The 20,021-nt window shown below is 46.9% G+C and overlaps 6 protein-coding genes across 6 annotated transcripts; 3 read left to right on the forward strand and 3 right to left on the reverse strand.

The window, feature by feature from the left end:
- Nucleotides 1-1,111: 1,111 nt before the first annotated feature.
- N7509_000116 (ML domain-containing protein) lies at nt 1,112-1,581 on the forward strand (the record flags this gene model as incomplete). The annotated part of the gene is made up of 2 exons (XM_056624763.1): nt 1,112-1,184; nt 1,220-1,581. 2 exons carry the CDS (start codon nt 1,112-1,114, stop codon nt 1,579-1,581), a joined length of 435 nt encoding a protein of 144 aa, XP_056494864.1.
- A 1,874-nt stretch (nt 1,582-3,455) lies between these two features.
- Nucleotides 3,456-5,491, reverse strand: N7509_000117 (short-chain dehydrogenase; the record flags this gene model as incomplete). The annotated part of the gene is made up of 2 exons (XM_056624764.1): nt 3,456-5,258; nt 5,321-5,491. The coding sequence occupies 2 exons, from the start codon at nt 5,489-5,491 to the stop codon at nt 3,456-3,458; spliced, it is 1,974 nt and encodes a 657-aa protein (XP_056494865.1).
- Nucleotides 5,492-6,325: 834 nt separating this feature from the next.
- N7509_000118 (uncharacterized protein) lies at nt 6,326-6,955 on the forward strand (the record flags this gene model as incomplete). The annotated part of the gene is made up of 1 exon (XM_056624765.1): nt 6,326-6,955. The coding sequence occupies one exon, from the start codon at nt 6,326-6,328 to the stop codon at nt 6,953-6,955; it is 630 nt and encodes a 209-aa protein (XP_056494866.1).
- A 1,357-nt stretch (nt 6,956-8,312) lies between these two features.
- On the reverse strand, nt 8,313-9,703 carry N7509_000119 (uncharacterized protein; the record flags this gene model as incomplete). Its single annotated transcript, XM_056624766.1, has 2 exons — nt 8,313-9,370; nt 9,433-9,703. The coding sequence occupies 2 exons, from the start codon at nt 9,701-9,703 to the stop codon at nt 8,313-8,315; spliced, it is 1,329 nt and encodes a 442-aa protein (XP_056494867.1).
- A 1,987-nt stretch (nt 9,704-11,690) lies between these two features.
- On the reverse strand, nt 11,691-12,389 carry N7509_000120 (uncharacterized protein; the record flags this gene model as incomplete). The annotated part of the gene is made up of 1 exon (XM_056624767.1): nt 11,691-12,389. The coding sequence occupies one exon, from the start codon at nt 12,387-12,389 to the stop codon at nt 11,691-11,693; it is 699 nt and encodes a 232-aa protein (XP_056494868.1).
- Nucleotides 12,390-17,467: 5,078 nt separating this feature from the next.
- Nucleotides 17,468-18,745, forward strand: N7509_000121 (uncharacterized protein; the record flags this gene model as incomplete). Its single annotated transcript, XM_056624768.1, has 1 exon — nt 17,468-18,745. The coding sequence occupies one exon, from the start codon at nt 17,468-17,470 to the stop codon at nt 18,743-18,745; it is 1,278 nt and encodes a 425-aa protein (XP_056494869.1).
- Nucleotides 18,746-20,021: the final 1,276 nt, after the last annotated feature.

Here is a 20,021-nt window from a genome sequence, read left to right on the forward strand (position 1 = left end):
TCATGTAGCCCAGGATCGACTCCGAGATATGCCCGTCGTGCCCATCTGTTGTCCTCCAAGGGCCCGCACGCCTAGCATGGGCCTAATTGAGCTCAGTTTATTTGTTTATCTATTATTTTTTTTAACCAAAAATCTTATCCCTTCTGTTCTTCGTCCGATGCAATATGTAATGTTGAGTTGCTTTATTTGAAAGCAACTACACAAGCCAATCAGCAAAAGCATTTGGGCGTAGTACAATTCTGTTAATCATCCGTCCACGGAGTCACCTCACCTCTGGGCATTGCTTGCCTGCATGTGCTTTACTTCATAATTTTTCAGGGATGCGACGATCTAGTGACAGACTACTATTCCCAGATTAAATATTGCCTACCCCTTGCCGAATATTGATCACGTGAATTATAGTGTTCAAGAAGATCCTCTCCTTGTAGAGGATACTAGTTTTTAGGGACAATGGCTTCATAGGCCGCCTCTGTCGATTGGTTATTTTCTTTGTACCAACCAACCGCGTTGACCTGAGAGGCGGACGGCATTTGCCTTTAACGATGCCCCATCAGACCTGAGACTTGCAGCATCAAGCTTCTTAGAACCTACCAGAAGTTCGCCGTATTCGTCTCCATATACACAGCATTCCAAGCGCATGATCATCGGCAGGCAGGCTGGGATTCATCTCTACATTGCCGTACCAACCACAGTATCGTGTGAAAATGTTGGTCATATCTGCCCCACATTCCACGGTAGATTCTTGGTAGATAGTTTCAGTTTTATGTGACATGACCTGACCGCTATTTTCGAGCGCTCCGGAGTATATTAGATACCAGGAAAATTAGGGTGGGGTGAATGGTACACCAACCAATTTACAACCAATAGCCGAACAGTATATCTGATTATCATTGAAGACATATATATATTGGCGCCTTTCCTGCACCAATTAACCGACCTTAACCCTACTAGCAAACATATAAATTTCAACAAAGTGCCTTTGGCGAGAACCTGTTCTTAAGTCCTTTTGGTCCTTGCTTTCTTTTGTGTATGTGCTTTTTTTAATTTCTATTTTATTTTTATTATAGCCTTCGAGATGCGAGTGTCATTTGGTGTATGTGTCCTTACCCTCATGTCCGCACCATATGCTTGGGGAAAGGACATTGCTTTCAAAACAAATTGTGGTGGTAATGTACTCAACCTCAGTATTCAAGGGCTTTGCTTACCATTCAACAAACAGCCACCGGAACTGGAAATATCACCTCCGTCGACGTTGTTCCTTGTTCTGAGGAACCATGTCAACTTCAAAAGGGCAAGGAAGCTCATATCACACTCAGAGGAGTAGCAAAGGAGGCCATTCAAGAGGGAAGAATTGATACAACAATGAGTGTTCTAGGCATACAGGTGCCTGTGCCTAATGTGGAGCGTGATATTTGCAAGACAGTGTCCAAGTGTCCAATTATGGCTGAGCAGCCTATTGTGGCTGACCTAGTCGTTCCTGTGTCGCCCATTGCTCCTGTTGCCAAAACCACAATCACGGTCACGGTATCAAGCCAGGACGGTCTTGTGTTTTGTGTCCAATTTCCAGTCTTCCTGGAATAGAATATCCCGGGAAATTTCCATGGTTCAACCAGCATTCAACGGTGATGGTATACTTAGAGCAGTTTATGGTCATGATGTACCAGTCTTTCTAGATAAGCTACGAAAGCCACGCTAGACCGAAATAGGAACAGAGGTTGATCTCGATTGTTACAATAAAGCACAGAGTCCATCATCCCGACAGGCATATTTCCAAAAGAAGAATGTTCCACAGGGGCAACCCGCCGGTTTTTTTAAAATTTGGTCCTCCTGCGTTACTGGGTCCTTGCATGTCATGTAACAGGGCGCTAAGGGCGATGATGGACAAGCTGCACATTCCTTGGCATCGAGATTTTGACTGCGGTGTTTCTTGTCATTAGCGATGTCTAGAGATTGAGAGCAGTGGTAGTCATACGAGTCATCAACGTTAAAGCTGGCACTGTTACCGCCATTGAAGCTTGGCGATGGGCTAGGCGAGGCTTGTAGTTGGAAGCCGCTAGACGTGGCGGATTGAAGGGCAACTGCCGTTGATATCGTTTCTAAGAGAAGGAAGGCGAAAGGTGTGAGTAGTGGTTTCATACCCGCAATAGGATTGAGAGAAACAAAGAATAATGCAAGTATAGAGAAATGGGTGGTGGTGAGAGTGCAAGTCTAAAATCAGGGGTGGTTATTTTTATGACTACCCCTCTTACTAAGCAAATACATTTTGGGAATGTGTTGGAGGTTCTAGCTGCGCGAAAGAATGAGATAGTGAACTAGTCTGAATTTGAAATAATACGAACTACCGAATCTGACAAACCAGGGCTCCACAGATTCCGACAGCCAGACTTTTCACCGCCTGGATTACTAATTTTCAGTAATTTACGCGTCATTACGTTGGAGCCGCTGAAGAAAGTAATATGTCGGATAGCGGCAAACATGTATTAACTAACATGGCAGAATATAGTTGCAAGAAAGTTGTTCTATCGAAATGATGTATCGAGATGAGCGATCCGACTGGCTCGCCGAGGCTAGTATCACTGCGCTAGTAACTCAGCTGAGGTGGATCTTCGTAAAGTGGAGCTATCAAGGGGCCCATGGTATCACGCACAGAGGCCCGACGGCTCAGGTTGTACAGATCGGCGGCTCAAGTCAAGAGGGATATGTTCCCACACTATGCTTTGCTCGACTCCGAGCAGCGCGATGTGGTATGCGCTGTATATACGCAGAGGGTGGCTTATTAAGTGCTGGTTCATATAACGTAATTCCTGGCCGACCGGAACGCCCGGCCGTGCGGAACACCCCAAAACACCATACTAAATACGATTTTTCAGGTATCAATATATCAACAACGAGATGATGATTTTGCTTCATTTTTAGCATGCTATAATTCCCTAGCATTAGAAATATTGTAGCATGAATGACATATTCAGCAATCTATTATTTACTTGCATTACCAAAAATACGCTTACATCGAGCGATCTAGATATATAGTGGATATATGGGGGTCAAATTTGCTGCGTATTTTCGCGCGTTATTATGGCGAAACCGTCAAGCCCTCAATACATCAACCATGGAATGGGGGTCAGATTCCTGTATTGACCTCGTAAAGGGTCCGTTTTTACATTCCAACCCCCCTCTCTTTTCTTCTGCTGGCAGAAAATCAAAAATTAATTGACTATAGAGTGGCTAACAAGCTTCTGAGAGAAGCTGAGAAAGCTGGTAGAACGAAAGCTTGCCTCTACACCGTACAAGCTCTAGCTCCTCAACAGCTGCATCTAGAGATAGTCCCTTGCCATGTCTAGCGTAGATCTCGTCAATAATAACTTTTCGCCGGCAAAACATAACCCTTTCGCGAGAGGAAGGCCGCCAGGTCGCACCATACGATCTCTCTAATGACTGGACTGATGGATTTGTACCTAACCCACATGTCCACTCTCCCAGACCTCTGGCACAGTCTGGATCGTACGAGAGAGCGAGTAGAGAGATCGAGAGGGGGGTAATAAAGAGGGAGTACTGATCCTCTTCGGGAGAAGCTGCTGCTTATCTATAGGAGGCTGCAAAGATGATACCTCTGATAGACATGCTGCTAGCTGAGAAGAGGGTGTGAAGGAGTCTGAGTCTGGTGTCCGCGCTTCAATAATAGAGGCATCCATAGCTCGTACGGCAAAGGTAACATGGCCAGAAAGAAGATCATGAAGCTGGCGAGTAATCTTTCTAAGCTGTTCATGAGCCTGATAACCATGAAGATCAACCGCCTGATGGATATCCTTCTGGAGGACACTAAGGCGATCGGCAATAATTGGAAGCGTCTGTCGGAGCTGAATCTCCTGAGGGGTCTCTGTACAAGGAAGGGACTGCCGTATTTGCTCTGCAAATGTAGTATAGTCTTCTCGTACGAAGATATGGTCATCCCACATAGAATGCCCAGGGAATTGCGCCTGTAGGAGAACTGAGTCTTGGAGGAGGATTATCCGTAGTTGATTTAGTAGCTGCAAGAAGCCTTGCGCTGCCATATCATCTCGGTCTTCCTGTTCCTGACTAACGGCCACGCTAGGTGGCTTATTTGTAGGATCATTAGACTGGAACCAAGCAAGCCACTGATCGACCCATGGCCAGAGAGCTCGTACGAGAGAATCTGGAGGTTGAATTTTTGCTCGGGGAAGATAGTAATTCCCAATTGTATCAGGCTGGAAACCAGCCATTGAACGAAGGAATTTCCGCGGTAGATGCGTCAGATAGCAGTTAGTTAATGCGTCCTGATTCCATTGACCAGCGCGACGGATCTGGTTCTCTTCCACGCCTTCTAGCTCGGCTTGTTTTGACCCCTGGGCACGGCCAGCATGCGTCTTCTTGTCAGTAGAGAGATTGATTGCATTATAGACCTCATTAGCCCATTTTAGCTGGATCTCGTACGAGATAGGCTTCTCTTGATCTAAGCCCTTAAAGAAGTGGAAATTATACCACTGTGGTCGGCTCCGAAACTGCGGTGGTGACTCTCCTATTATCTGCCAGGGATAAAAGAGATAAAAAGCTGCCTGGCTCATCGTACAAAGAAGTGGATCCTGATGGCGTATTACTCCCATATATTGCAAGCGACCAAATTGATTTGTCTTTCCGTTATTCATCATCATAATCATTGGCCAGCAGGGGGTCGGGCCTTCGTTAGGCAAGGAGATAGTAAATAGGTCAGGAAATTGGAGCCGCCGGCGTGATTCTCCACGAAGAAGCATATTATGACTGAAAAGGAAATCCACGGCCGTACGAAGATAAGACTCCTGGGCCTGAGGCTTTCGATGCTTAAGGTCTTTTGACCTCCACCCTTGCCAACAGTATCGTACGAAGTCCTTAATCTTGTCCTTAGAATATCCATCTTGTAGGGTGCCTGCGGCTCGGTCAAGATATTGCTCGCGCTTTCTCTCGCTTTCCTTATGTAGTCGGCCGGTCATCAAGACCGAAACGGCATATCCACGGGGGTTAGGAAAGGTATTCGTCCCAATACTTTTTTGGAACTTCCAGAGGTCCACAATAGCATTGATATATTGCGTAATAGAATTGGTCCCTAGAGTTTGTTCAACCTTTGATCCATCAGGCCGAGTGCGATCTTTTTTGTATTGACAGGACCGGAGGGGCCGGTTTAGGAACTCAGTACCAAGAAAGTAGACAAGCTTCTTCTCTGTAACTAATTCGCCATCTGGGAAGCCCTGCTTTTTGCAGAAGCTCTGTAATATCCCTAAGCTTCTTGCTTCTCGTACGAGCTAGAGACAAAAGGGTCTTTCTTTACCTGCCATTCTTTATGCTTGCTAACATAAACCCTTGATGTATTCTTAGGCCGCTGGCTTCGCATATAATGCAGAGCCTTGATGCTGTGAAGGTTTAACTGGTCCTGAAGCTCAATCTGCGCTAGCTCCTGGGTCTGTGATGATGGAGGAGAAGAATGTGATGATAGAGCCATTTTTTATCAGGTTCAAAATAGTATTCTCTCTGAGATGCGTGTAGGTAGTAGGAGTAGTGACAAAGATAGGAACGCGACGCGGAATTCACACAGGTAATAGCTCCCTTTCTACCGCCTATCCCCGTCATCCCCCTTGCTCATTAGGATCTCTATATCATCATCATCATCATTATTAAGAGCGGGCGGGAATGTAAGGGTACTGTCATGGGCCCGTAAGGGCCCGTACGAGGCTATCCCTGGCTTCAGGATTACTGCCAAGATTTCGCAGGCGCGATCTGCGGTCAGATATCTCGCCGGGGATGGGGGTCAAAGGGGTGAGTACGGTCAGGTATCTCAGATATCCTAGGAGTCACGTGGGATTTCGCGAAATTTCGTGGGCGTCGATACATAGTATATCTACATTACTATGCCCAGAAATACTTCTTGAACTTATAAAAATACCCAGTATTTTACATCAAGATACCCTAATTCCATATAATTGGCCTTGAGCATTGAAATATGAAGTTGTGAATGATCGCATTTACTATGGTGTTTTGGGATGTTCCGCACGGCCGGGTGTTCCGGTCGGCCAGGAATTACGTTATGTCATTCTCCCTGCTCCGGTCAAAGAAGCTTCATATTTACTCTAATTTTAAACTGAAATATGCCTCACCAATTTGGCAGCAAAAATCCCGCAATCCAGGAAGGTGATGTTCGACTTGAACCGGCACCGTTACGAGACCCCAACTCGACGTCGCGACTCTCAAAGAAACAACCGAAACAAAATCAAATGACGTGGCAGCAGAAGGTCAAACTTACTGTGTAAGAACCCATAACGAGAAAACATTCATTATCATGATCACTAGCCTGGGGATGGTTTTGTGCATGATAGCGACGAACATAATTCTCCCGATAATTCCTGTGCTCGCAAGTGAATATCATCTGACACCTTCCCTTGTCAGTCTAACCATCACCGTATACATGTTAATGCAGGGGATTTCGCCAGCTTTGATGTCTGCGCTCTCTGATCTGCAAGGGCGTCGCTTGGCATGGGCTCTTGCATTGTTGCTATACACTATCTCAAATATCGGGCTTGCACTGCAGGATAATTATATTGGCTTGGTAAGCCTTCGGTGCATGCAGAGCATTGGAAGTAGCTGCGCGGTGCCATTTGGCTTTGCAGTAGCTGCCGATATCGCGTCACCAGCAGAAAGGGGAAGATACATTGGTCCGAAGCAAGGTGGTGTTATGACAGCTTTCGCATTTGGTCCCGTTATTGGTGGAGTGTTGTCAGAGAATTACGGGTGGAGAAGCGTATTTTGGTTTCTTGCTACTGCTACTGGCTGCTTTCTGGTGGGCTATTCTCTCGTTATCCCTGAAACTGCCCGAAATGTGGTCGGAAATGGCTCGGTTGACCCTGGGGTATGGTGGAGGCGGCCGTTGTTGGAGGTCTTCCCAACCACGGGGCGCAGTCCCCCACGCTGATACTTACAAGGCCAACATCTTCATGAGGGCCGCCAACAGAAAAACAGTATTTTCAAAATATTGAGGTCTTTCACTATTTTGAAGAAAAGGACGCATTCATTCTCATTCTATACACCAGTTTGCTCTATTTCGGCATTTCGGCATTATGGGCGACCACAGCAAATCATTTTGGTGATATATACGGCTTGAATACCCTTTACGTCGGGCTCTCGTTTCTGTGAGTGAACATGGCTGTTCTAATAACTCCAGATTGTCTGATCTAATTCTTGTGCTAGTCCTTACGGGATCGCCGGGGGCATCGGCTCGATAGTTAGTGGAAAACTGATCGATGTGAACTATCGGCGGCTTTCCAGGTTCCGAGCCAAATATCAAGAGGAGGCTAAGGTGGAACAAAAAGATTCACAGGCTACATATTTTCCATTTGAGGTTGCAAGGCTTCAAGTTGCGGCACCGTTCATGCTACTCATTGCTTTTTCGTTCGTTGCATACGGCTGGGCTTTGCAGAGAAGATTGCCACTTGCCATCTCACTTTTTTGATCCAGGCTCTTATCGGCCTGTGTGCAAATTCCCTGCTTGGGATCATCTATGTACTTCTGGTAGACCTTTTCCCTGAACAAGCTGCTGCAACTTCCGGGGCGGCAGACTTGGTGAGATGTTGTCTAGGGGCTCTATCTGCAGCGATTGTTGATAAAATACTGTCTACTATGGGTTGGAGCTGGTGTTTCTCCTTTATCGGGTTGATCATGGCCGTTTCATTGCCTTTGATTGGGATTGTATACCTCTATGGACCCCGTTGGAGAGAGGAGAGGAGCATTAAAACAAACCCATTATTTTCATAGAATATCAATTGTGGAAGTAACTGAGCTGCGATATTTTCTATTAGATGTCACATCATGGATGCCTTATAGACTATCACAATGAGCCGATAGCTCCACAGACCAATGCGTGAACAGTTCTGCAGGCCCCGTAGGGTATTGTACATCGCAAGTCTGAGGACCAGATTTCAAACTGAAAAAAGGGTTGTATATGATAAAAATTTCCCATACGTAGTTCTTTGGCATGTGTAAGCGTCGATGGTAAACATCTTAGTGCTGCTCAATATCCGAGTGTTCAAAAAAAGCCTAGCCATGTATCAACCAACCCGTCGTGAAAATGACAAAAGGACGTAAGCAGAAATTAGAAAGGCAACTCTCATACTTATGTGACTTCAAGCCGAAGATGTCAAAGATATAAATTTTATAGTAACTCCAGTAGAGTATTGTGTTGTGATATTTTCTTTAACTACAGAGGGCCAACGTAGTAAAGCACAAATCAAAAAGCAGTTCGCCACAAGCTAATTTTTGCGAATGCGTAGCCATCACACGTCGCCAAGAGCTGAGATAGCCTCAATATCCTTTGAATGGCTTTGTACCACCAAGCGGCGTTGCACGGTGCCTTTGGCTGTAGTTTGAAACGGCTTGCTAGATGGGGCGATCAAAATATGGTCTTTTGTAATCTGCGCCTCACGAGGAAGATCCTTATTGATTTTCTGAATTAAAGGCCAGATAGCGTTTGCGACATCTCTGGGCATATGTTGATTATCCCTCGTCGGTTCTATGATGACCAACACGCGAAGAGCATGGTCAGTTGTGACAATGGCCTTGGAAACTGAATTGTGCCCCGTCAAAGTTGTTTCTATCGGATGAGGGTAGAGAAGCACACGATTTTGGAGTTTAGAAATGTCATCGCAACGACCGACATGCTTCCACAGTGCGGGATTTTCCGTATGTTGGGTGAATAAATCGCCAGTACAAAATTCACGGTGATTTGGAAGAACAAGAAAAGCGCAGTGCGTAAATCGCCCAGCAGGCCGCGGGACAACTAGTTGAGAGCACTTGTCATCATAGAACCTCATTTCCACTGGATGATTGGGGTTCCATTCGAAGTATTCCCAGTCCTCGCGCTTCAGAGGCTGTAGCGTAGAGAAGTAGCCGGTTTCAGTAAGTCCGATAGAGGATTGCAAGCGTACCACTTGGCTGATTCTGTCTCCCACGTCCGTGGGTAAGGGCATGCCAACAAAACTAACGCAATCAAGGCTCGATATCGCTTCAAGCCCCTTCACCGACGAGCTAAGAGACGACAGCGTGTCTGGCAAAAAAAGGCCAGATCTAGCCTTGGTCTCAGCCACAATCTGCTTCAAAAGTGAGGCTGTCAATGGTACATCGGGGCCTATAACGAAATGTGTTCCGTGTAAAAGTGCTGCAGCCCAGGTTATTATACCACTCGCATGGAACAGGCTGGTCTTCAGAAAGTGTGGGTGTTCTGGCTTACTGAGCCAAGGAGCCGTGGAAACTCTACCCGGAGGAACTGGGAGATGCTGGAAGTAGTCCAAGGCAGAGAAGTATCCATGAGGCAAGGGAATCTCTTTTGGCAAGCCTGATAGGGCGAGAAAAGGTTCTATCAGTAAAAATATTGGAACGGCTAACGGAAACCCTTACCCGTAGTCCCAGAGCTATACAGGACCACTGCAGGGTCTTTCTCCCGAGCAAACACAAGTTCACGGCAGTAAGATGACGGTGTTGATGAGGGATTGGGGCCATCGAACCACTTCCAGAGCTCCTGCACTTCCCATGATTGAAGGTTTTCGTGACATTCTTGAATCTGTCGCACCTTTCCCCGGAATTTGGAAGTGAATAGCAGTTTAGAGCAGCCTCCAGATTGCAATAGTGTATTTGTGGTCGATTGTGGGGTCGTCGGAGCCAGGAGCATAGCCTTCGGGTGGTCTCGTTAACTGTATGTGTGCCAAAGAACAGACTGAAAACATACACAGTGACCTAGTTTCAAGCATGCCAAAACGCATATGGCATAACGAATATCGTTGGAACCAAGGTAAACTAATCTTGTAGGTGTGGTCTTCGAGGCAATACGGGTTTCAACCCACGATGAAAAAGCATTAACCGCATGTGCCAGATCTCCAATAGTGACACGGCGCCATCCGCAGTCAACGGAGTCAAGAGATAACGTGTGGACGCAAAAGATACGATTGGGTCTTTTGCTGGCTTCTTGATCCAAGGCTTGTGCCAGGAGACGGGGCTCGAACTTCGAGGAACACATTGAAGTCAACAATAAGTGTTCACAGGAAGGTAATGGGGATCGAAAACTTTTGCTTCCCATTCCGTGTTGCCTTTGTTGTGTGGAGCAGGGGAAAATGGAAAACATGTAAGCAGATTTGACGGTTATTGGTTAAAGGTATCCACAGCCCTTGCGTCCCACCCTCGAATTGCAAATATATCATCATGCCAAGTCATTCACCGCAATTCATTCATATGGTATCAGAACTCCGCAGGACTTAGAAACAAAAGTCATCCATACGGTTGCGTAAGATTGGTGCTTTCTGTCAAATTTCTTTAGGGCTAACTTACGTCATAAAAATCTATGTATATATCGTAGCGCCTGCCTAGGGCGGTATGGCGGTTTCATGGCGACATTCTAGACTGAATCTTGACTTCTGAATGGACTCGATAGCCATCACGAGCTGCAGCGGGTAAGTTGGCTTCGATTTCCTGGTTAACACAATGGTTCCATTGTGATAAAATCACAAGGGATGCGAAATGTGATACCAAAAGCTCTGGTAACTGGACGATTTGCTCAAAACTTGGCGAACAGTTCGTGTGTACCCCACTCCAGCCAACCAGCATTCAATACCGGATCCGGGTGAACTGAGCCGGGATGACGAAGAGTGCATGCAGCTACCCCCTGTTTGCTCGTGTGTACTAAGCGCATAAAAGTCAGCCAGCCACTTTCATGGATGATCTTGCCAATCCCCTAGATAGGTCCCAAACTGCAGTCGCTTAAACGGCTAGCTGATGTACGACGAACTTTCAAGGCATGCAATGTTACATAGTTGACACCTAACAACTCGTTTTATCATACATGCGCAAATTTCTGTACATAAACCAACCATATTCTTTCCACGATCCTATATCAAGTTCCAGTCAATCTATAGCAATATCTAAGCCATAGGTCACTGAAGTGTCAGAAGTATGCCTCGATTGCCGATTTAAGCATCCCCTCAGTAGCGCCTGAGAAATCCGCGGCCACTTTTTTGGACCCATTTATGTAGAGCTGGAAAGTAGGCACCGAGTGAACAGACGCAACGACAGGATGACCAGGCAACTAATCAATATCAACAGCAATGAATGTCATTGCGTATTCATTACTGGGCTTGAACGTGAGCCCCTTCAGTGCCAGCAAATATCATCTCCAGCTGCTGTGCATTCGCGGCGTATTGTCTCGCTCGAATTTCCCCTCATTATGTGAGCCACTGGACCACTGCCAATGCCTTCCGGGAATTATATCAGAATCGGTACATGTCCGTCATCTTGGAACGGTTCCAGGTCGATCGAATGGCATTACGGCTATAAGTTGTCGACGCCTGTGATCATTCTGCCGTCGTGATACATTAGTTGAAAGTAATGTACTAGTGTTTGAAGCGAGGACCATTAAAGATACCGTCATCGACCGAAATTGGATTGTCAGAACCTTAATATCTTCTTCCATTGTATCAACACCCGCTACTACTAGAACACGTCGCCTTCTCTTGCCGTGTTTACACAACCAAGAAATCCCGATGCACACATTTGCCCCAAATTGCTCATGATCATGGAAGCGGCTAATTGAACAGGGACAGGAGCACCGTCTTAGCTGCAGCGATGAACATCATCTCATGGAGTTCTACATTACCTCCTCCCTCATTTCATCCTAATCTTCGAAGGGTATCTCTTTTCTCAACTTTGAACACAGTTTCCTGGCCAATAGCGGCCTGTGCCTCTCGACAGGCCTTTTCAGCTTGTTCTGAAGCACCTGGCATAGGCAAACATCCCCAAGAATTCTGTTCCCGATGCTGGCATCTCCATAATTTGATTGTTTTTGCCTCGAAGTCCATTTTTCCTCCATTTGAAAGCCCAGCACAACGTAGAACTTTGTCAGAATCTGGTCCGATAACGAATCCATATGATCCTAGATCAATAACAACTGTGTTTTCCCCCTGTGCTTTTGCATCCAACTCGGCAGCCCCATCTATCGAGCACATCACAGTCGACGGGGTGGAAAATTTCACATGTCGTTCCATAGCATCATCTGTGCATATATCTCGATTCATCATGATAGGCCCTTTGCATTTGTGTAAAGCACGTCTGCATGTTTCCACCCATCCGGGGTTTTTGTTGCACGTGTCGATGTCTTCCTGGCACAAGTCTGCGCGGCATTTCTGCAACTCATTGTCATTGCATGATCGCTGGCATTCCACTTGAGGCACCTGATGAGGGATATCAATTACAAGGCGTTCGTAATTTGACGGACAAGTTCCAAAGCCAGGGATATAATGATCGATACACTTGTCGTAATTGTTGCACCGAATCTTGGCTGTAGCAGTGACTATCAAGCTGCCAATCATAAAGAATAAGAATAAACGAAATAGCATTTTGCACTTCTTTTTGTGACTCAGAAAGAGCAATACTGGATGCTTAAGATAAGCCAGTCGCGTAATGTTGTCTCTGGAGTTTTCAAAGGAATAATCGGAGAGTGTAATATCCCGAAGGAGGTGGCAGCTGCAGATATAAATGCATCGCGATCAAAGATTACATGCTGTTTTCTGCTGTACCTTGCACAGTATTCAAATGCCTTGAATCTGATGCAACCTCATCAGACCCTCACCCTCTTGAGATTTGTCACGGAAGGGCCTGCAAGGATGCAAGCCGACTAGATTTCGAAGCCAATCAACTTTATGTGTATTGGGCTCCACATTGCCATAATCGGCAAGGTATATTGCTATTGGAAATTCTAAGCGAATAAGGGCAGGATCTACAGTCATAATTGACCTTTTTTTGAACTTGTACAACCATTGATATGAGGCCCCTTGCGATCTCCTCGTTCAGCTATCTACCGCACTTGATCTGCGATAAACGAATAAACAGCCTGCAACCAGCACTTAAAGAATTTGAAGTATTTTACTAGACCCATCTTTCTGTGGGGCCAATTAGTTAAGGAAGGTGTCGAACTGAAAGAGTGGTTAAATACCACTAATACCTTTTTGGATAGGATGTTCATCATCCGCCCAATTCCCCTAGTATTCGGATGGTATTCGGGATAGACTCCGAGTCATGGTGTCGTAACACACCACACCGGCATGATACATACTCTCGAGGGCGTTCAACCGCTCTCATGAGCCTTCAATCAATCATATTGGACATGTTCAGTACTAGCCAGTACCTCAATTCCTCATCCTGACAGAAGGTGCCAGCAGTGCCGCACTCGTATTACAATACTGTAATTTACATCAACTCAAAGCAGGTACCTCAACATATGGCGGTGGGCGGGAATACTGCCTAATAAGGACTAGTGGGCTAGTAGGGGGGGCAGTGAGAGAACAAAGAAGAAAATATAGAGGTAAATCTGATTTCGAATATTGCTGTATCTGACAGGCTGCTCGCCACATTAGGCAAGATCCTGGAGTCAGTGGTGGCAGAAAGGATCTCGCACGCAGTGGAGATCCACGGCCTGCTCCCGACCAGTCACTTCGGAGCCCGAAAGCAGCGGTCCGCGGAGCAAGCACTCTTACTCTTACAGGAGCAAATCTACGCAGCGTGGCGAGGACGACGGGTGCTGAGCCTGATCAGCTTTGATGTCAAGAGGGCCTACAATGGGGTCTGTAAGGAACGATTGATCCAGAGGATGAAGGCGCGAGGTATACCGGAAGTTCTGCTTCGGTGGGTTGAGGCGTTCTGCTCGGGACGAACGGCGGCCATCCAGATCAATGGGCAGCTGTCGGAGGTTCAAGACCTGCCATAGCCTGGACTGCCTCAGGGCTCGCCCCTGTCTCCGATTCTCTTCCTCTTCTTCAACGCCGACCTCGTGCAGAGACCGATCGACGGCCAGGGAGGAGCACTTGCCTTCGTGGATGACTTCACCGCGTGGGTAACAGGGCCAACCGTACAGAGTAATCGGGAAGGTATCGCAACAATTATCAATGACGCGCTCGATTGGGAAAGGAGGAGCGGCGCAACCTTTGAAGCAGACAAAACAGCCATTATACATTTCGCACCCAAGGCTCGCAAAGTCGACCAAGAACCGTTCACTGTCAAGGGACAGACGGTCGAGCCTAAAAACAGGGTCAAAATCCTGGGGGTCCTGATGGACACACGACTGAAGTACAAAGAGCATATCGCAAGGGCAGCATCCAAGGGCCTGGAGGCCGCGATGGAGCTACGACGGCTCCGAGGCCTCTCCCCAGCGACAGCACGGCAGCTCTTCACAGCGACTGTGGCTCCGGTGGTGGACTACGCGTCTAATGTCTGGATGCACGCATTCAAGAATAAGAACATCGGGCCGATCAACCGAGTGCAAAGGGTAGGAGCACAAGTAATCGTGGGGACATTCCTCACAGTTGCGACCAGCGTAGCGGAGGCCGAGGCCCACATTGCCACGGCACAACACCGATTTTGGAGACGAGCCGTGAAGATGTGGGCAGACCTCCACACACTACCAGAGACCAATCCTCTTCGCAGAAACACAGATCGGATCCAGAAGTTCAGGAGATACCACCGCTCACCACTATATCAAGTAACGGAGGCGCTGAAAAACATCGACATGGAATCACTGGAAACCATCAACCCGTTTGCACTGGCACCATGGGAAGCACGCGTGCAGACTGATGATGAGCCCATCTCAGAGGGGCTAGCTATACCAGGCGGATCAATACAGATCGCGCTCAGCAGCTCGGCGCGGAATGAGCTGGTCGGGTTTGGAGTGGCGATCGAGAAACAGCCACCGCGCTATCGGAAAGTGAGACTGAAGACCTTGTCCGTCACGTTGAGCGCGAGAACAGAGAAAAATCCATTTTCCGCGGAGCTGGCGGCAATGGCGCATACATTGAAGACACTCGTGGGATTGAAAGACTTTAGGATCACGTTGATCACGAGCAACAAAGCGGCAGCTCTCACGCTGAAGAATCCACAACAACAGTCGGGCCAGGAATTTGTCTGTCGAATCTACAAGCTGATGAGAAGACTGCAGAAGCATGGAAATCAGATCACCGTCCGGTGGATCCCCACTAGCGAAGACAACAAACTACTAGGGCTGGCGAAAGAGCAGGCGAGAGCTGCGACGCAAGAAGATGCCATCCTGCAAGGACAGGTCCCCAAAATGAAATCGACCACTCTAAAGATTGCGCGTGCCCAAGCAGTCCCCAATAGCGAGTTGCCCGAGAATGTAGGGAGACACTCCCGACGAGCGGACACAGCACTCCCAGGAAACCACACGCGACAGCTGTATGACCGATTATCGTGGAAAGAGGCGAGCGTGCTAGCCCAGCTCCGCACGGGCATGGCAAGACTCAATGGATATCTCTTTCGGATCAATGCCGCCGAGACAGATCAATGCGCATGTGGACAAGCAAGAGAGACCGTGGACCACTTTCTGTTTTGATGTTGGAAGTGGACCGCGCACCGGACGGAAATGCTGCAATGCACCCACACCCACCGAAGTAATATGTCCTTCTTCTTGGGAGGGAAGTCACCCTCCGATGATCAAAAGTGGAAGCCGAATTTGGAAGCAGTACGAGCGTCAATACGATTCGCCATCGCCACGGGCTGACTTGAGGCCACCTAGGTGTGCTGACAAACTGATAGAATACCTCACTTTACTAACCCCTACACCTTGTGATTGACGGTAGACGCGCTTCAACTGCCGAGGATAGGATGTTGAACACTTGAAGAAGCGCCTTCAAGCAAGTCTACTGACCAATACTAACCCACAGGGACCGACTATGAGATTGAAAGCTGAGAGGTCAAATGCGGAAGGAAATACTGTATGGGCTCCAAGGAGACACGACGTATACCCAAACATGCATGTACTGGTAGATCAGTGATAGTTGCCCTTTCGGCTGAGCCGCCGGGCGTTAATAAATTGTGTGTGTGTGTGTGTGTGTGTGTGTGTGTGTGTGTGTATCTGACAGGGAACAGGAAGTGATCCGGGTGAGAACGTACTGTAAGTGACGGGGACAACAGCGAGCGATTCAACGGAGATCGACTGTACTTCAAGTCACTGTAAGCGAACTGGAACTGTAACGCAGGGCGGCAAAAACGACTCTGGAGCTTTACGGAGTGCCTCGGGGCGACAATATCGATTTCCTGTACTGATTGAGAGTGATGGCGGGACGGGCCGCGATGCGAACCCTGGAACCGCCCGACCGCGACGAACGCGAAGCTTCGCCACCGCGACTGGCAAGACCGAAACGCATCACCAGACCACCCAGAGTCTATGCTCAAGAACAAGAAATCGACAATGAACAGAGGCAGACGCGACCTCAGCAAAAGAAGAGAACTGGACAAAGAATATTGGATCGCTTATCAGAATAAGCCGTTATCACGTCGATCATGCATCTCAATCTATTTAGCCCATCTCGGTCCTGTATGCTTGAAAATAGCTTCGATCCCAACAGTAAATATGGCCCACATCCTCTCCGATTGTAGGAAAAATATAGTATGGTCTGATTCCAGGTCTTCAAGAATTGAAGGTAGCTTATTTAGTGTACGATAAAAGGGAGAACCACCTTGATGGTCGCGCATTCTATTAGTTGAGCTATGGGTTTTCTGCTTAACTGTTTTAAAAGATTGGCATTATGTTGTATTGTAGAGAACTCCTATGCAAATGAAGCAACTATACCAACGAAAAGTACCCCTGGCTCGCCACCTGTTGGAGAAAAAGCAGTCAGAGAATAAGGAAAGAGCGGTCAGAGGAATCAGAATCTAGAGACTAATGCTCGAGTTGCATGCCAATTCATGCTGTCCGACACTGAGCCTGGGTGGTGCGTTACACAATGTCAAAGGAGGGGTTATTCTCTTCCAACCACCCCACACCGTAATTTCCACACCTCTAATTCCTGCCAGCAGAATAGTATCTGTTGCAGCAGCTGAAAGCTGAAAGATATGCATGGTTGTCAAAGGACACGTCAGCTATTAAGGCTGAGGATATTTTAGTATTGGCCTTGGAATTAACAGTACCCGTACATCTGACTTGATAAATTATTATAAATATATGGTAACACCCAACGTCCTGAATGTTGCTTCTTCGTGTACCAGGAAAACTCAATTTATGCAAATAATTACCATTGCCTTGTTGTGAAAATTCAATTGAACACGAAAATGTCAGGTCAAGTTTCCGATTCTGACCTACGGGTAGAACGGCTCCCGGATTCTGTGTTAGATGAGCAAGGAATTCTTCCAGCAGTCAATTACCTTGGCTGTGGAATCAATCTTATGGCTCGTGGGTTCTCCATTCATTGCATATCTAATTGAATAATAGTCTACGAGGAAAGAAGTTACTGACTGAGATTCCCCAGCTACTGACCCATTCGATATCAAGGCTGTACTAAATAGCACGGAGAAACCATTCTGGATTGAATCCGACTGGGAGAACGCTACCGAATGCGATGAGATACCAGGATCGGAGAAGACGTACCGTATTCCGGGAAACATGCGGGTCAACCTCGAAGGCACCAAAACAGAGACTAGCAATCTAGAAGTCAACACTGGGTCTGAGCTTGCCAACAAATTCTCTGCTAACGCTTCTCTGAGCGCCACTTTCCTGGGGGTCTCTGCAAAAGCTTCTGGGGAATATGAATTTGATACAGCCCTCAAGACTGATGACTTCTATGGTGTATGGGCGATGAATCAAACAGTTTATTCTGTAGCTCTCAAACCAGGAGATGCTCGATCAGACTTCATTGATCCCCGTCATATCTCTAAGATTTTGAAAATGAATGATTGGGATATTACCAACACCGGTATTCGTGATCAGTGGAAGAGGTTTTTCCAAACATACGGCACACACATTATTCAAGAAGTATTTTATTGCAATCGTTATCAAATGCGAGTTACAAGTAGCGATACTTCGTCCTTGAGGAAAGAGCGCTGGAAAGCTGCTCTCGAGGCCGATTACAAGGGCATCGTGAGCATGAGCGCCGAGGTGGCCAATGAGAATGAGCTAAGCACGTACCGAAAAACGAAACAAGACTTTGTCTCAATTCATGGAGGTGCGCCAGGGGAGAGCGCCATTCTAGGTGACGATCCTCGGAACGCCGAAAAGTTCGAGGCATGGGCAAAGACCTTGAATGAAGCCAAAAACCACAATTTGGGCAACGTTCAGATCAAGACTATCTACAACCTTTTGGATGATAGTGACAATGAAGATCACATCAAGGCAGCTAACAAAATTAAAGCCCCGCTGGAGCATTTTCTTGGGGGTCTTGCGCTACAATTTACTATCGGTTTGACAAATACTCCACTGGAGAGGGGTCTAACTTGGCCGAAACGAGACCCTCTTCTAACTATCTTTGCGCTTTCTTGGCCTTCGCCCTCTACCTGTGATTGTCGAATTTCTGTTGAAAGCGCTGGCTACGGCATGCAAACTTGGATAAGGGAAATGCCTGGCTGGACTGGACTCTTTATCAGGCGTGAATGGGAGGACGACCAGAACTTTGTTCATTGGCCCGTTGAGATTCAGATCGAGATACCGCGCAGAAAAGTTCGAGTTGCTCTTGGAGCAAGTGAATGGCTTCCTGGCGGCGAATGTATGTTTGGCGCATACGGTCGCACTACGAAAACGAGATTTACTGTGCGAGGTGCCGGAGCGTTGAACTATGTATCACATGAATTGATCAATCTCAAGGAGAGCGGCGAATGGACCCTCGAACAACCTGGTCCGCTAAAAGAGTGGCTAGATGATCCACAAATCCCAGCCCTTGCCGATTGAGACTAATGAAAATTATAGAAGTCGGGGAATCATGGCCGGCTTTTCCGAAACTTGCTCGATCTTGTAACCTGAAATAATATAATATAGTAGATACAGAGACTAATTCTTGAAGAAGACTTCAGAGAATCAGGGATCTTCGAGAAAAGTCATTCTATGATCTCTCACGGGCCCTTTTCGCGGTGGAAACGGGGTCGAAATGCGAGCTAAAGCGTCATGGGATCCATTTCACTAAGTGGTGTGGGTAACAATGCCACACCGCTTCGGATGCTAGATCGCATTGTTATAAATACCTGTGACAAACAGATGTAGAAATAAACTCTATCTGTGAAGAAATACTGTAGGGAAGGGGGGCTGGCTGTTGTGCAGGAAGTTGCCTACGACAAGTACCACGTGTTTGCCAATTTCCTGTAAAATACACCATCTATGGTATTGAAGATGTCTTTTAAAGTACGTGGACTATTATCCAAAGCGGTCTAAAATGAAAGTGCTTAAAATAACATCCAATCAGAACTTGCATATTTGAGATTTATTTTTCCGAGAGTCAAGTCCAAAGAGTGTGAGATCAAACTGATTTCGAAAACTACTATATGTTGATTATCTCGTTGATCTATGATGACCAACACGCGAAGAGCGTGGTCAGTTGTGACAATGGCCTTGGAAACAAAATTGTGCCCCGTCAAAGTTGTTTCTATCGGATGAGGGTAGAGAGAAGCACACGATTTTGGAGTTTAGAAATGTCATCGCAGCGCCCGATATGCTTCCACAGAGTGGGATTTTCGGTATGTTGGGTGAATAAATCGCCAGTGCAAAACTCACGGTGATTTGGAAGAACAAGAAAAGTACTGTGCGTGAATCGCCGAGCAGGCCGCGGGATAACCAGTTGAGAGCATTTGTCATCATAGAACCTCATTTCCACTGGATGATTAGGGTTCCATTCGAAGTATTCCCAGTCCTCGCGCTTCAGAGGCTGTAGCGTAGAGAAGTAATCGGTTTCAGTAAGTCCGATATTGTTGCATTGAAATAGAAAACTGAAAGGCAAGATAATCACTCAAGCTTGAATTTAGCCGCTTCTGACTAGTAACTCAAAGGTTCTTCCTCTGTCTGCTGTAACGCCCCTGAAAATACACAAGACCAACTGATGGCAAAGCTGCAGCCATCATTGACCCAATCAGAGTAAAGCTCCATCCCCAGCCCATAGAAGACAGCATATAGTCAATGAACGCCGCAGCTAGGGCGCCCAGCCAACACCGCACTATGTCGGCTATCCCAGAAACTG

Source organism: Penicillium cosmopolitanum (genome assembly GCF_028827165.1).
Source record: "Penicillium cosmopolitanum strain IBT 29677 chromosome Unknown utg000001l:1.0-706529.0:1.0-706990.0, whole genome shotgun sequence".
In the NCBI taxonomy this organism is placed as follows: domain Eukaryota; kingdom Fungi; phylum Ascomycota; class Eurotiomycetes; order Eurotiales; family Aspergillaceae; genus Penicillium; species Penicillium cosmopolitanum.